At 47.3% G+C, this 16,262-nt stretch overlaps 4 protein-coding genes across 4 annotated transcripts; 1 reads left to right on the top strand and 3 right to left on the bottom strand.

Annotated features, from left to right (window-relative positions):
• Window positions 1-910: 910 nt before the first annotated feature.
• On the top strand, window positions 911-2,495 carry GLAREA_02281 (uncharacterized protein; the record flags this gene model as incomplete). The annotated part of the gene is made up of 3 exons (XM_008089497.1): window positions 911-1,266; window positions 1,316-2,170; window positions 2,219-2,495. 3 exons carry the CDS (start codon window positions 911-913, stop codon window positions 2,493-2,495), a joined length of 1,488 nt encoding a protein of 495 aa, XP_008087688.1.
• Window positions 2,496-2,813: 318 nt separating this feature from the next.
• Window positions 2,814-4,872, bottom strand: GLAREA_02280 (uncharacterized protein; the record flags this gene model as incomplete). Its single annotated transcript, XM_008089496.1, has 5 exons — window positions 2,814-3,718; window positions 3,822-3,933; window positions 3,991-4,204; window positions 4,251-4,724; window positions 4,781-4,872. The coding sequence occupies 5 exons, from the start codon at window positions 4,870-4,872 to the stop codon at window positions 2,814-2,816; spliced, it is 1,797 nt and encodes a 598-aa protein (XP_008087687.1).
• A 750-nt stretch (window positions 4,873-5,622) lies between these two features.
• GLAREA_02279 (MFS general substrate transporter) lies at window positions 5,623-7,725 on the bottom strand (the record flags this gene model as incomplete). Its single annotated transcript, XM_008089495.1, has 8 exons — window positions 5,623-6,103; window positions 6,159-6,342; window positions 6,499-6,581; window positions 6,629-6,729; window positions 6,788-6,983; window positions 7,039-7,126; window positions 7,178-7,441; window positions 7,491-7,725. 8 exons carry the CDS (start codon window positions 7,723-7,725, stop codon window positions 5,623-5,625), a joined length of 1,632 nt encoding a protein of 543 aa, XP_008087686.1.
• A 3,797-nt stretch (window positions 7,726-11,522) lies between these two features.
• Window positions 11,523-15,338, bottom strand: GLAREA_02278 (Cytochrome P450; the record flags this gene model as incomplete). The annotated part of the gene is made up of 8 exons (XM_008089494.1): window positions 11,523-11,529; window positions 11,847-12,277; window positions 12,326-12,745; window positions 12,791-13,338; window positions 13,389-13,499; window positions 13,583-14,455; window positions 14,506-15,186; window positions 15,230-15,338. 8 exons carry the CDS (start codon window positions 15,336-15,338, stop codon window positions 11,523-11,525), a joined length of 3,180 nt encoding a protein of 1,059 aa, XP_008087685.1.
• Window positions 15,339-16,262: the final 924 nt, after the last annotated feature.

The following is a 16,262-nucleotide window of genomic DNA, read 5'->3' as shown; positions in this document are numbered from 1 at the left end:
ACTTCAAAGCGTTGCCTTAAAGGTTGTCTCTCCCACAAGCAACGGTGAGCAAGGAATGGTGAGGATACCCATTGACCACTGTAGCCAAAGAAGGGAATTTGAAATCAGTGAAAGCTCACCCGCTTGGTCTGACTTTGACTCCATGTTCGACATGTTCAACTTGAACTTTTAATTGTGTATATCGAGTAGGCTGAGAGAGCTGGTGTTGTGGTTTCTTGCAATTGTTGAGCTTTGGTAGCGGGGTAAGAAACAAGAGTCGATTTCCAGAGAGGAAACATATTGCAAAGAGAAACGAGATGACTCTCAGGTCCTCGGGTCCAACTCGCTTCACATTCACTGTTGAAGCTGAAAACGGAAAGAAATGCTATACACGTACCCTTCCGGGAAGGAGGCTTTCTTGGACCAAGTCCGACCATTTTGACTGATATTCGATAATTGACAAGGTCTGAAGAGTAGGAAAGAAGATGCGAAGACTACGGTGTCTTTGGAAAACAAATAGTATATATTTATCGACAAGAAAAGAGGCGAGCAGTGTATGCGAGGAAGAAATCAGGAGAAGTCTCAGCTCGGCGAATGTTTCTCAAGAAAAGTTGAGAAGCGAGCGATGTCATGGGATAAACAACGCTTGTCGGATGGCCGTAGTCAGCCATGCACCGTAACGACACCCGCGGACGCTAGGGTGGTGCGCCACAAGCTCGGGCCAGGGACAGCTTTCACCAGCCACATCAAGCTCGACTGAGGACACGGCGACATCTCGACGAACGCGAGCTTTTGGGTGGGTGAAGGAACCTCGGAATAGCATCAACTTCCACCACGAATTGTCGCTCTCCCACCACCTGCACTTCCTGGCACACGACCTCTTTGTAAGGTTCGATCTCTTCTTCGGCTGGTCTGCTGTTCAACCGTCAATATGTGGTCATTGGCAATCACCACCGCCATCCTTTCCTTTGCGTCGTCAGCCTTCTGCGCCGACAAGGGAAATCTAACGACACCACTCACCTCGAAAGTCATTCTTCCTTCGACATTCACACCTCCACAGAACTTCCAGAATGCCAATTTGGTCCATGTTATCAGTTTGGAAAAGAACTACCCAAAAGAGTCGATCAATGTGATCATTGAGAACATTGCGAGTACCGCCCAGGATGAATACTTTATCCCATTCACATCGCAGCAGATGGCGACAATAGGAGGGCTGGAGGTCAAGGATAGGAAAGATGCGGATGCTGGCTTGTTCGCGGTGGATGCCGTCGAATTCGACACGAAGAGGTAATTGTGTGTTGTTACTTTCACAAACTGCTGCTAATTATCCGCAAAGTGATACACAGTTCTACCGCATTCGTCTGCCAACACCCCTAGCTCCAAAAGCGCAGCAAACTCTGGGGATCTCGTTTTCATATCTCTCGGCCTTGAATCCTCTTCCTGCGAATATTGCCCAGATGGACAAGCAATACTTGGTGTATACCTTTTCAGCATATTGTCAATCAGCCTACGTTACACTCAAGCAAAAGACCGAGGTGAAATTCCCATCAACCAATATCCCCGAATACACCATCCTACCTGGAGAAGGTGGTGAAAAGGAGTCTCCTCAAAAGTCTGGCACCAAGTTCACCTATGGTTCGTACGGAAAGCTGCCAGCTGGAGCCATTGAGCCAGTCAAGGTCCGATACGAGTTCACAAAGCCATTGATCCATGTCTCGAGCTTGGAAAGGGATGTCGAAGTCAGTCACTGGGGGGGAAACATTGCTTTCGAGGAGAGATATGTCATGACAAACCGAGCTGCGAACTTATCCAAGCCATTTTCCCGTGTTGAATGGGCTTCTCAGCAGTACTATAACCCCCCAACCTCTGCAATCCGGGATCTCAAGTTCCCATTGAAGGTCGGAAGCCTGGATCCTTACTTTACCGATGTCATTGGTAATGTTTCTACCTCCCGATTCCGAAGCAACAAGCGGGAAGCCCACCTCGAAATTAAGCCTAGATTCCCAGTCTTCGGAGCCTGGAACTATCCTTTCCGTGTTGGATGGAGTGCGGATTTGAAGAACTACCTGCGAAAGCTTAACACTGGAAATGGATATGTCCTTAATGTTCCTTTCCTTGAAGGACCAAAGCAACCAGAGGGTATGGAGTACGAGCATGTTGAGCTCCGTGTGATCCTTCCAGAGGGTGCAGAGTAAGTTATAACTGCAGTTTGTCTTATACGCAAACTAACAGTTCATAGAAACATCCAATACAGCACCACAGTACCCCTCGTCAGCACATCCATCTCCCTACACCGAACATTCATGGACACCACAGGTCGCACTACCCTCACGCTCAAGGCCATCAATATCGTGGATGAATTCCGTGATCGTGAACTGATTGTCACCTACGAATATCCATTCCTTGCAGGCTTCCGAAAGCCAATTGTCATTTTTGTCACTATGGTGAGCTTGTACACCGCGGCGTGGGGCATCGGTACACTAGATATCAGCATAAAGGGAAAGAAAAGGTCATAAATATTAGGGTTTGAATTTGTACAGCAAATGGGAATGTAGAATAAAAAGTATATCCATGTTATCCAAACTTACTTGCAGTTTCATGTCGATACACTTCCCTTTCTGCGTTGGCCTTTCTGGGGGTCGTAGCATGGATCGACGGCCACATCAATGCCATCACATTGGATATTTTCTCCGTTTACATCACCCAAGTGGGCCCTCACACTCAGCTAGGTCTGATCTTTTCTACTAATGCTTTCATATCCAAGATTATGTGTTCCGTTCCTCCAAAGTATTGTTATATACAATTCAATCCCTCCACTCAATCTTAGATATCACTTACCCAGCAGCCACATTCGACGAACTCACCACCGGCCCACCCACCAAGACATTATTAATATAACTTCTCACCGTCGCGCTCGTAAACCGCGGGATACCCCTCGAAGAAAACGCATACGTTACCTGCCCATTCGCAACCTGACCTCTCACCATCGGCCGCTCAACGTTATCTCCGTTAAACACCACCCGCATACTCGCCGTGCTATCCACCAAATCGGTATGCGCATTCGCAGTCGCCGTACCACTTTGTCTGCTCGCCCAGCTCAAGGCATCGATCACGGGGTGGTCGAACGCGCCTTGTCCGATCGCTACGGATGTCACGGCGATGGTGTCGTTCGCTTTGGAGCCGGAGGGCGTGTGTGTGATTTCCACTTTGAACTCGCGCGATGCGGCGGCGACGGGCGCGGAGAAGCGGATGCTGGCTGTGTTTGAGGCGGAGAGGGCGACGATGGGACCTGCGATTTGCGTCCAGTTGTAGGAGAGGGACGCTGGGGGAACGTTGCCGGCTATTAAGGACGCGGAGAGCAGGACGGATACGCCGCCGAGGACTGTTTGGTCGGTTCCTGCTGAGATGGTCAGGGCGACGGGTTCTGGTGTGCCTGTTGGGGTGGTTGTTGCGGTTGTGGAAGTTGCTGGAGGGGCGCAAACGGCTACAGCTGGTGTTGGAGTGACAGCTCCTGGCCAGGGAGATAGCTGGCCGAAGATCGTGCCGTTGATGGGTCCGAAGCCGTTTCGAAGAGGGCCGATGTTGGAGAAGTCGTTAGTGGGTGGTGCGGCACCGGGGGAGATGAGTTCGGGGAAGATCCATTCGCTGACGGGCTGGACGTATTGGCCTGCTATGATGCCGTCTGAGGTTGTGAGGGTTATGTCGCCGATTCTGATGCGGTAGTTACGAGTGTAGAGGCCTTTGATTATTGTCAGATATTGAGCTCGAGGTGGGAGGGAACTTCTGCTTGCCAATGTTTGTGGTTTTGGGGATATCGACCTTCCATTTATTTCTGTTTGGACCATCTGGAGTGGCGGAAGCTACGAGACGTTCTGATTCCTCTCCTGTACACGGATCCTCATCTACTGCAAAGATTCGGACCAACATGTCTGATCGACTGGCTAGACCGATGAACTGGATGTCGTTAGCTTTGTCCATGGTATTTCTTTCCAACAAAAAGGCAACACTTACTCGGTGTCGTGCTGCTTCAAAGTTGGCATCGAGATCCGCAACGCCGATAAGTGCATCTTCTACTCGAACAAAGCCAGGTTGATTGCCTGTGGTAAGCAAATCAAGGTTCGCAACCAGAGAATACAGAAGTGTTTGTCCCTGATACTGGATGCCCGAAAACTCTATGTAATCTCCAACCTTGAGAGGCACCATATGCGAAGCATCCGGCACAATACTAATCACGTTGTCAGTCATCATCTCTCATCTGAAAGCCAACTTACTTCGTCCCAGCAGCAGGTCGATTCGACAACGGACACTTCTCATCACTCGCACTCCTAGGCACACAAACCGGAAACCCACTAAAACTAGTAATACTAGGATTCTCATCATCCGCCGTGAAAAACGGCACTTCATTAAACCCAGCACTATACACCGCATTTGGATCATTAATCCTCAACGTGCCTCCATTCAGTATCTTAATCCTACCATCAAACTCCAAACTCTCAATCACGCCCGTCGAGCCCGCGAGGTCGATCTGCGAGTAGAACATCTGGCCCGCGATGATCTGGTTGTTGACGATGTTGCCGTTGATGGAGACTTCGTTTTGCCCGGGCTTGACGCCGGTGGTGAATTCGGCGAAGGGGACGAAGAGGGCGGGGAGTTCAACGAGGAGGTTGTCCGGGATGGTTATGGTGAAGCCGTCGATTGTGATGGTGCCGCCCCGGTTGATGGCTGTCCCAGGTTTGGCTACGGCACTGTGCGGTGTTAGAGGGGGGATCAGAGGGGAGTTGGTTGGAGGGGGTGAGCGTACCTTGTGAGTGCACCGGTGATTATGAAGGGGAGGGTTTGGCAAGTTGAGATGGTTGCGAGGGCGAGGAGTAGGGAGAGTAGTAGAACATACATCTTGAATTGGTATGAGAAAGAGCTATGAGATGCTTTCTGGAGTTTTACCCAAGTGGGCAGTCTACCTATTTGAACCCAAAGCTCTTTCAGCTCAACGCCTTTTCCGTATTCTCCGCCAACTACTTCCCACGATATTCCACATACATTCTCATCTAAGACATTAGTCTAGACTGTCTCCCATGCTCTTTCATGGCGAAATTTCACATTACTTATCGAAATCCCAACATCTCGACGCTTCAAATGCTACATTCCTGTCTATTTCAACATCCCAAGACAATAGTCTCATGTCCTCTCAAGGCAAAGAAGTAATGATCAATCCTTTTCATCTCAAAATATTAACTTCCAAGTCCCGCGAGAGGGCCGAGGTCTTAACAAATCATCACGCTCCCTCCAGCTTAGCTTCACCTAGCCAATTAGACACCTCCGTAGAATACGAGATCTCGGTTTGATCATCAGATTCCCACAGTGGTGCACGATGGTGCACACATTTCTGCCCATGCGGCTGAAGAACCAGAGGTCGTACAGTTCATCCTGCGCATGTCGTACTACAGTGTGGCGTCGGATATATCTCGAGAAGCGAGTCCTGGTTCGCGCAGGATGAAGGAGGATTAAGCGACTGCAGCCAAGTGAATCGTGATGTGGCATGATGGATATGGTATTACTAACTCACTGCTGGAAGTCGACATCCGTTGGATTCTGGAATCATGTTCGTATCGAATAACATACTCATTAATCCAGAAAAGGGAAGTCTTAAGCGTCTCCCACGTGTAGAACCTGACCCCTTTCATCCACCGCAATCCTCGTCTTCTTCGTGCTCTCCTTCCTCGGATTTTTCGCATCAAAAATATACTTCATCTCCTCCAACGTCTTCCCCGCCGTCTCCACAAAGAAGAAATAAATAACCACCATCTCGACACAAATCCATCCAATATAGACCAAATACAATTTCCACCCGATCTTCTCAATGCCTACACTGATACCATAGGTGTTAACCACCATAGCGACATTGAGGAACAGGAAATTCAACCCCGAACCCTTGGCGCGCGTGCGATTCTCGAGACATTCGACCGCGTAAAGGGTTTGTAGGGGTGTGAATCCCCAGGCGAAAATTATGCCGAAGAGGTAGATGGAGACGATGACGCCGTAGGAGAGGTTGGGGTTGGATTCGGAGGACGCGGTGAAGGCTGTGAGCATTATGTAGGCGCAGAGACCGCCGCCGAGACCTGCTAACCTGATCAAAAGTATCAGTATTGATGTGATATTTAGTAGAATGGAGAGTGGCTTACATCATGAATCGTCTACCAAGTCGGTCGAGAAGTGTTGCTCCGTAGATGGCGCCTAGCATGGAGAAGATTGGGTTGATGGCGTTGATTAGGAGTTGCGTGTTGGGATTGTTGATGCCGGCTTTTTTGACCATGGAGGGCATGAAGTAGTTTATGACGTTGTTTCCGGACCATTGGCCGAAGAAACCTGAAACCATAAGTTAGTATATTGGTATGGAAATAGTTGATACCAAAAGGGGGAATATAGAAGCGAGTCGCATCGTTGAGTTCATTGTTCAACTCTTGAAGCAGTAGAATGAAACGTTTTACGTGTGAGAGTTGGGGCAATGAAGATAGGACTTACTCATTCCGATGACCATATACAATCGATATCTCGCGCCCGGGGTGTTTACCAGCTCTCTGAAATCCCACCATGGGTTCTCATCTCTATGTTGGTGTTAGACTTGTCTCCAAAAATATTTGGACGTTCATACCTAGTGGCATGTAATTGCTCGAGTACCTCATGGTATTCAAGTTGAACAACAGGAGAGTTTTCATCGCCATCTCCATGATATTTAGCAAAAACTGCGAGTGCCTACATCTTCAATTAGCATGATAATTCTTTTCTTTCGCAGAATCTGGATCGGACATACCTCTTCGCGCCGATCGTGAGCAATAAGCCAACGTGGTGATTCTGGGAAGAACATGATGCATGCCATAACGACAATAGGCATTCCAGCTTGAACCACTGTTGGCGTTCTCCATGCCCATGAGTTTGCGAGGTTCTTGTTCGCTCCGTATGTTGTCCAGCCCGCGAGGATGTTGCCTAACCACCAAAAGTTGTTGTACCTGATGAAAGCGCTTAGTTTTGCTGGAGACAGTAGGGAAGCTTGCTTGTACTTACATTCCAGCCATGGTACCTCGATATGCAGGATGTGCCAATTCGACAACATAAGCAGGCCCAGCTGCGGAGGCAAGCGAAGCACCGAGTCCTATCTAGTATTAGCATCTCAACGAGCGTTGAATTTCTGATTGAAACGTACCTAGAATAAATCTACCACCCATGTAGTGCTCTTTATCATTGGCAGTAGCTTGAACAGCAGTCCCAATAACAACAATCAAGCATCCGACGAAGATGCAAACTCGGCGACCATATCCATCGGCCAAGAAACCACAGAACGGAAACGCAGCGATCTGTCCAAGATTGTAGATGATGAAGACAATTCCAGTACTCGATCCCTCTCCGGAAAGTCCCATGGTTTGCTGGTAAGGTTTCATCGCGTTGATACTGCCCATCAACGAAGAGTCTATCTAAGTCAGTAACCATTCCCATAGTTACTCCTGCAAAGAACATACCGAATCCATTAAGCGTAGAGACCAAATACCCAATACTCATAATCATATACAGTTTTATCATATTCTTGCTCAACAACGAGGGTTTCTGCGCTGCCACTGCCGCCGCGAGTGCGACTGACGATGCTTGCACTTGTGTGACATTTCCCACTCCAAGCTTTTCATCGAGAGAAATTACTTGTTGGACATTGTTTTCCTGGTGTTCGGTGCCGACACCGTTTACCTTGGGAGTCGACATGATGATCTGAAATGGAACGGAAAGGAAGGCGCAAAGAAATCGGAATGTACTGGAGATAAACACTCAACACTTTAACAGGACATCACAGTCCTTATATCTTCACCAAGTCCGCCACATACCCATATCCTCCAAATTTGTAAGACCCATAGCTGCGGATTCCTTTGCCCCTCTTCCCCAACTCCCCCATTCCGTCCACTGCATCATGTTTTTAGTCGCCTAGAAACGTCTTGGCTTTTTCGATTTCGGTCCTGATTCTCGTTGTCGGCTCTTTCCATACCCAAAAAGGAAATCTACGGGAGGACTAGGGAGGTGCCAACAGCCGACACTCGAGGGGGAAATAGGGATTTGATTGGCCCGCTTAGGACTTTTTATATAAGGTTCTTCTGGGCTTGACTTTATATGACGGTTGTGGGGTTTGAGGAACTTGCTGCGCGGCTTGTGACATGCCACTTTTCGTGCTTGGCGAGGTCTGGGGGATATTGAATTGAATTTTTTGTTTTGAGGCCGAAGGACGTTCAAGGTTTCAATCCTACAAACAATATATAACAAAACGCTGTCGAGGGCTTGAAGCTTCCATCTCTTTCCCTTTGATTGAGGAGTGAGATATTTGGATACGCGTGGCAATTGTCCGGCAACGTCCACCAAGACTCCAACAAAGCTTCCGCTTCCCGTTGCCCAGCAAATATCAAGTTGTCGGTGGCTTAAGCCGAGAAATGTTAATTTTGCGGTATGAAATCCGCTCAGCACTTGCCTTCCCCGACATCCCCGCGTGTGGAGGAACGGCGCTAGCGAGTCATGTTGGGCGAATTGAGGAAGAATCATGAGCAGGAGAGTTTGATGAGCTTTTGAGTGGACTTTGAGAGCTGCGATGAAAAGGCATATCAGGAGATCGCTAAAGCGGAGAATATACGAAGGGTTTGGATCACACATTTAAGCTAAGAGCCAAATCGGTATGGGGCTCAACTAGTAATAAAATAACGCCATCAACAAACCACTGCGAAATTTCAGATCATTCTTGAAATGCAGACCCAGCGAATTATCTACAATATATATTATAGATTAATGATTTTTCTTTCAGACCGCCTCAAGCGACTTAACCTCACGTTTTGAAAAATTTCGATTTGATAACAGGATTTGATTAGTGATAGCCCCGCAGAGCCAGGTAGAAAATCAATTACTTCTGGTCATCAATCACAACACTACACCCGATGTTCATTCAGAATGTTTTGGAGTTTCAATCGATCTATATCCGTTAGTGTAATGTCACAAGGTATAGGATAATGTCGTTTGAAGGTCCTGCATATGTTTCTGACACGGTAAGGTAGCGATAATAGGCCTTCATTAGGCATGAAATCATAAAACATGGCAGATTTTAGCAACGTTGAAAGAAATCGGATAGAAATCATCTAATGCTTTTTTGTTCTTGCCACTTTTGACATCAACATTTAGGTTGGGCGATAAACATATGCTCAATGGAAAGTGCATTGAAGAAGTCATTCATCCGCACGAATTATTCTCACACTGTTAATGGCGAAGGTGAACGCGAATTCCGAACTGAAACACTGCTTGAAATTGTGGGAATAAAAATCACATAGAGCGCAACACAGCAATCTTGTGAAACACGTGTTCATTCTTTTCAACGAAAAGTTTCGAGATATCAAAAACAGTCATTTGCTAGTAGAGTTTCTTATTGCTTCTTGTACGTGGAACCTACAGACCAGATAAGTGTTGTACATGTGATAGAGGTGTAGACGATCGTCCATGCAAATCGCTGTCCCAAATCATCTGTTGGGACATCCCTTCACGTATTTGGTTTCACCGGAAAGAGAACGGATCTTTTATTAGTCCAATGTCATCCCTTGGACAGAGAAAACAAAAGTTTGGTTGCCGCCAAATAAGCGAGGTTACACATCTACCACCTTTCCCCCTCGTTACTGTTCTAACAAAGAAAATCAAGCTCATTGACTTCCAAAAGAGAGAAATCAGAAATTGGCTTTGGGTTGCACTCCAATGGTAGTGCGACGCTCCTTTCCGGAAGTCGCAAACTGCAGGACGAGATTGCTGATCGCGGTCAAATAAATTCGGTGTGCCACCTTTTCATGAGACGGCCACTTTCTTCATATCCTTTTCAATAAGATAGTGGGTAACATTCACTGCGTAGCGGTGTAACCATGTGAGAACTAGATATGAGCGGTTATTATCTAACTCCTAAACCTAATCTGTCACGGAATAGCTCCGGAGGTTTGAAGTGCACGACAATCGGGCCAAGTCCGTATAATCGTCCCGAAGACTTTCCTGGTTCACTGTACACACGCTTCAATGGCCTGACCATAAAGTCTAGCGGTAAAAGCAAAGTTCTCCGTTGGCTCATTCCCGAAACAATCTTCTTTATTTACGCCCCTAACAACTCAAATTGAGTCAACCTTGCGCTGATTCGTAAATATTATAACTGCCACATGAATTTTGGTTTACTCTTTACTTTTGATAACAAACGATGGTAAACTTGGCCTCAGTCCTGTCTCCAGTACGGCTCGTAGTCAACATCAAATGGTGAGTTACAAATTCAAGCCTGAGATTGATCACATGGCGGCAAGTTTCGATGGTTTCTTGGAGGTGGTGGATGATCAGCTTGTGATTCCGAGCAGGCTCCGTAACATTCGTCTACCCTTGCGCCATCTTGACACGAAATTCCTTTTCAGCTCTCTAGTGTTATGACAACAATTTTAGGTAGGTATCACAAACCGTTCCAACTATCCTGTAGCGAACCAGAGGATGGAATGACTCAGGAAGCGAACGATCATCTGCCATTTCAAATTGAAACAAGTCACCGATTGTCACGATTCCTCCCATGGTACCAGTTGTTTTCGTATTTGTGACTGCAGAAGACAAAGTATAAAACTGTCTCATTCCGTCCGATCTCATTCCCATAGCCCGGTCCCTCGCCTTCAACGTCAACTACCAGCTACAATTATAGTTCCGTCGTAATTCCATTTAAGAACAAGAAATAGAAGTACCAAGCTGCAAACAATACAAGTGACCGAAAATGAAAGGCACGCTCTTAAATATCATCTTACTCTTTATCCTACAAGGAGCGACAACACCACTTCCACCGCACCCCCAATCAGATATAGCCGTACGTTTAGGGACGACTGCTGATCTCCTCGCACCAGAAAACGTGTTTTACGGAGTCGCGGTAATTAAATCTGACCCTTCTTTGGGCATGCCGGAAACTGATCGAACACGCACAGAATCCAGTAGAAGGGGAGCCATCCAGACCAAGAACTTCCCCACACCCTAGGGATTCCGAATCGTCAAGTCAGATGTTCCCGCTACAACCCCGCGCTCAGAATTGTGGTCTTCTAGCTCAGCTGCAAAAAGATCTGGCAAAAGGAATTGACAAGTTCGTTGGGGGAATTGACGAATCACTCCTTCCGAGCTTTTTTAAGCCAGGAGCACACTTGAAGGAGGTTTGCGATGCCCCAACAAACGACATTAGTGGCAATATCCTTGAATTTTTTCCGAAGCCGATATTTGAACACTTCTGTCACATAATTGCTGTGGCCTCGGCTTATGTAGATCCGATGTGTGAGCCAGACAGTACCACTTAAGCGGCCAACACTTGTTGAACACCGCGAACACAATCTAGAAGTCCGTTCAAATGAATTAGTATATAGACTTCATCATTCGCTTTAACTGTGTTAGTGCTTGCAATGCTAATAACAGCTTTTTCTGACACGGCCCCTGGAAACTGTCGTGTATATGAGCCGGGGGTAACAGAAAGCAGGATTTACCTATCTTCAAAGGCTAGGACAGTTAGCATGTTAACAAAATGATGATGGAAAGGAAAAACATTTCACTGAGCCGTGGCTGAGTTTCATGGCGTGTTGTTTTCTGGGTTTCTTTTCTTTTCTCTATTTCTTTCCGCAAGGAGAATGGTGGCCGGAGACTCTCGATCTTTACAGTCAGCCGTTACAATATTAAGTCAATGTATCTTCGCTATTTCAATCAGAGACTAGTGGTTGTTCCTTCCATGTCGACAAACCCAAACACCATTTCCGAATGACAAGCTGAGTTTTCAACATTGCCTATTCTCACCTCAAGCGAAAACATCCGAAGCATACCTATCACTCTTAACCCCCAACCACCACTCCTCAATCTCCTCCTCCGTCTTATGTTTCCCCACCGCCTCAGCAGCCTCCTCATAAATCCTCTTCAACATCTTCGCGACGCCCTCACCCACCCCGGCAGAGCCACAAACATACAGTTTCGCCCCCTGATCAAACACCTTCTTCATCTGCTCTCGCTCCTCCCACACGCGATCTTGCACGTGTTTGCAGCCCTTGCTGTGCTCGGTGCAGCGGGAGAAGGCGTAGAAGACCTCGACGACGCCGTCTTTTTGCCATTGGTCGAATTCGGTCTTGAAGAGTTGGTCTTTTTCGGGGTGCGCGCAGCCGATGAAGAGGTAGGCGGGGGCGAGCTTGCGGCCGGCGCGGATTTGCTGCGCGCGTTCTTGGACGAAGCCGCGGAAGGGGGCGAGACCTGTGCCTGCACACTAGGTAGATATCAGCATCTGGATAGTGAAATCATGAGAAAAGCTTACCATCATGATAATCGGAGTCTTCTCAATATCATTCGGAGGATGGAATTGTCCATGGCTTGCTTTGACAGCGACATGTATCCGATCACCAGCTTCCACATTCGAAAGGTAATTTGATGCAACACCAAGAAATCTCTTTTCACCTGAAGCTTTTGAGGGTTGGTCAATAACCGACCATGTTATGCTTGCTGTTTCTGGGTCGACCAGAGGCGAAGAAGAAATGGAATATTGTCGTATGCGCATCGGTGGTAACATGGCGAGATAGTCGCCTAGGGGTAGAGCTGCGGATGGATACTCCTCCAACAGATCAATTGCTGAGCGGCGTTTCGACATTACCTCTTTGTCATAATTCTTGTCGGACATGTCCAGTAACTCTGATCGCTCCTTTTCGTCGGTACAGCTAGCTGCGATTTTTGCTACGTGCTGTGTACGTTAGTGAAGTCCCCGAGCGGTGTGCAGTAGATTTACCTTGCGAGTTGCCGGCTGGGTCAGTTCAAGATACGCAGACATAATATCGAATGCAGATACCGGGTGACCAGTCGGTAATGTGGTATTGGCCCCGTTCTTCAGAGTCAACATAGCGTCCCAAGGCAACTTGGCCCATTTCAAAACTCGTCGAACATTCTTAGGGTGGTTAAGTGGAAGTACCGCAAGGTAATCTCCAACGCGATATTCCATGCCTGTGGGCATTCGAAGAACAATATGTCGCTTTTCCGTGACTCCATCAGCAGTCAACAACTCGTTGCTGATAACTTCCGCTTCTTTGACGTCTTGTCGAAGTCTTGAGCGTCTTGTGTCGGTGTTAATCTCAACTTCAATACCAGCTTCTTCGGAGCCGTCCGACTCCACTCCCAGGGCAGTCCATAACTTCTCATCTTGCCATTTGTCGAAGTCGCTAAACACATCACCTTCGGCAACGTCCGCCAGTCCGATTTCAGTAATTCTCGTCGCTCCCTTCGCTTTAAAGGTGTCATTGACAAGATTTGGTATTCTGTGAAAGGTGGATACCCAGTCGTCTAAACAGAGTCAGCATTGATTATCGAGAGTAGTATCACGTATGGCTTACGATTTCCGCACCCAAATACAGCATAATTCACGCCTTTGAGCTTGTTGTCCTCGAGCTTTTGCATCCATTCTACAAAATGCGCCGCATTATCTGGTGGTTGACCCTCATAACCTAAATTCTCAGCATCAGTCTCGATCCTTGGGTGGTCGTAGCTTGGGCAACATCATCAGATGTAGCTTTCGGGTTGTACTTACTGGCTGTTATAATAACAACTGGCTGATCCTTTGGAACATTATCAACAGCGGTATCTAGCGTATCAACCTTGGCATCATAACCATGTCTTGAAGCATTCCGAGCAACAGATTGGGCCAGAGCCTCGCAAGTTCCAGCATTTGAACCATAAAGCACTGTCATTGGCTTCTTAGGCTTCTTGGTTGTTCCAGCTATCGATCCCTTTCTCCCATGATCGCTAGTCTTCATTTCCATCTTTCCGGAATGGATCATCTTTTCGAGTTGATTTGGGTCGATGTGTTTACGAAGACTTGCGTGCATGAAGAAATCCAGTGGCTTGATTGTGAGAGTTGACTTAAATTGTAATTCATAGCTTGGGTCATGTTGGCGGAAGTCGAAGCACTGGAGAAGTATAGCGACTGTCAAGATTGCTTCTTGCCATGCGAATGGCCGTCCAATACATCCTCTAGAGCCATTTCCGAACGGTTTCCAGGCGCCTGGTGGAAGTTTGCTGAATGCTTCAGGAAGCATTCTCTCGGGCTTGAATTCTCGTGCGTCTGAACCGTACACCTTTGGATCTCGCTGGGTTGGAGCACTCAAGATGATTATAGGCATACCAGGCTTGACCTCGTACTTTCCACCGCCAATGAAGACAGGCTGGTCACTATTGGGAAGGTCGTCTCTTGGTGTAACCGCAAACGCGGGAGCCGTTGGGTTGAGTCGCAATGTTTCTTTCAGACACGCATCAATATAAGGCAGCTTCGACATATGCTCAATGGTAATAGCATTAGTGCCGATAACATCGTCGACTTCCTTCTGAGCTGCTTGATATGCAGCTGGGTTCTTCAAGAGATGATGGAACAAAAAAGATAGCATTCCAGATGTCGTTTCATGTCCTGTTTCGGGATTAGCTAGTTGGGGCAGAAACTACGACACAGGAGCTTACCAGCAATCAAAAACGTGATCATGTTGTCTCGAATACTCTCATCACTCATCGACTCGCCAGTCTTCGGGTCTTTCCCGAAAAGCATCGCGTTAAGTAAGTCTTTTTTATCAATAGGATGTTTTCGACGCTCATTCATCAATTCCTCAGCTGTGTTTGCCATCAACGCCATATCCTCCTCGTACTTCTGATTAGTAGCGCGCATGAAATACCCAGCGATTGCCGGTCTCGACGCTCGCGCTCCACTTTCACTAAGAAAAGAAGTCATTGCATCCACAAAAGGATGCATCTCTTCGTGGTAAAAGCTGTTAAATCGAGTTCCCATCGCACATAGCGCAATCGAGTCCAGAGTCAGTCTCGTAAAATCGTCGGTGACTATAATCTTCTCTTGAGGTCCGAATCTCGCCCACTTCACGACTAGCTGGGATGCAATGTCATGCATCTCTTCGAACATTGATTGAATAGATAGAGGTCCAAAGGCGGGCATAAGAGTCCGGTGAGCGACTTCCCAGTGGTGTTCACCGGTTCGAGCGGTGAAAAGACCGTATCGCGTGCCATTTCTGACCTGATTAAGACCGCCGGAGACAATTTTGTGAAATCTCTTCTCGTCGCAGACTTCATTCACCAGTTCTACAGAGGAGATAAATAAACGCTCGCCGCCGAGATTCAGTCTGTAGATCTCGCCTTCGTCAATTAGCAAGGAATGAAAAGGGGTCACAAAACCAACCGTATGTATCTGCGAAACGAGCAAGACTCGTAGTGGGATTTATTCGGTCGACGTCGTTGATATTTCCCAAAAAAGGAAGCCCGGGTGGGCCTGGGATGGTTTCGGTCATTTTTTTTTTAAAAATGCTCAGAGACAAGAATGCTCCTGCGCAGACGGTAGATACAATTGTGATAACAGAATACAAGAAGAGAAGATAATAGAGTTCGGTATCAAAGTGTGAGGAGCTTGATTAAAGAGCAGTATATACAAAGTTCAGATCAAGATTGGGGAGGAAGAAAGGGTATATCATCGCATTATCTCTCCACTTGAATCGGAATCGGAGACAAACGAGTTTCACCGCCGTCCGGGCCTACTAAACGGTGCTAACAGCGCAAGATGTGCGAATGCTCTCGACGCTTGACTTTATTTTTATGTCGTGCAGGGCTTCGTGGACACGACGCCGTTGCGCCGCCGTCCGTCAACAGCACGCACCCAAGCGAGCCGGCTTCCTTGACATTATGCGGCAAACCATTAATGTTCAGGAGTTGGAACCATAAAATTAATGTTGAGCAGACAACGAGTTCGTGATAACTGCAATAAAAAGGAAAGGAGACGCCGTTGACCTCGGCTGAAGTGTCATATGCTTATGCGATGAGTAGGAGGTTCTTATACGCACCCGCCGAAATGACAGGCACGTTCCCAGGTATGCTCAAAGCGTTTGTTTTTGATACAGATTCAACCAACTGGCGTAAAGCAGCCGAGGCTTCAGGTGCGATCGCTCCACGCCTCGGGAACCAACAGCGCTGGATCATGACTTCACATTCACAAGCATCGGCATCACGGTGAGAAGAGTCGGGACGATGATTGAACCGGTTTGGTTGAATATGCCATGACTGGGGAAGGAAATATATCTCAACAGAATTCCAAAGCAACGATGAAAGAGCGAAAGAAAAAGACCATCATGTCATCAACCTGCACCGCATGTGCATCGCATCATAACCGAGCCCCTCGAACGTCGAACAAAACCCAAAATGTCGAAATATATACAAGAAAC

This window comes from Glarea lozoyensis, assembly GCF_000409485.1.
Source record: "Glarea lozoyensis ATCC 20868 chromosome Unknown GLAREA7, whole genome shotgun sequence".
NCBI classification, from domain to species: domain Eukaryota; kingdom Fungi; phylum Ascomycota; class Leotiomycetes; order Helotiales; family Helotiaceae; genus Glarea; species Glarea lozoyensis.
This window is presented reverse-complemented; position numbering and strand designations above follow the sequence as displayed.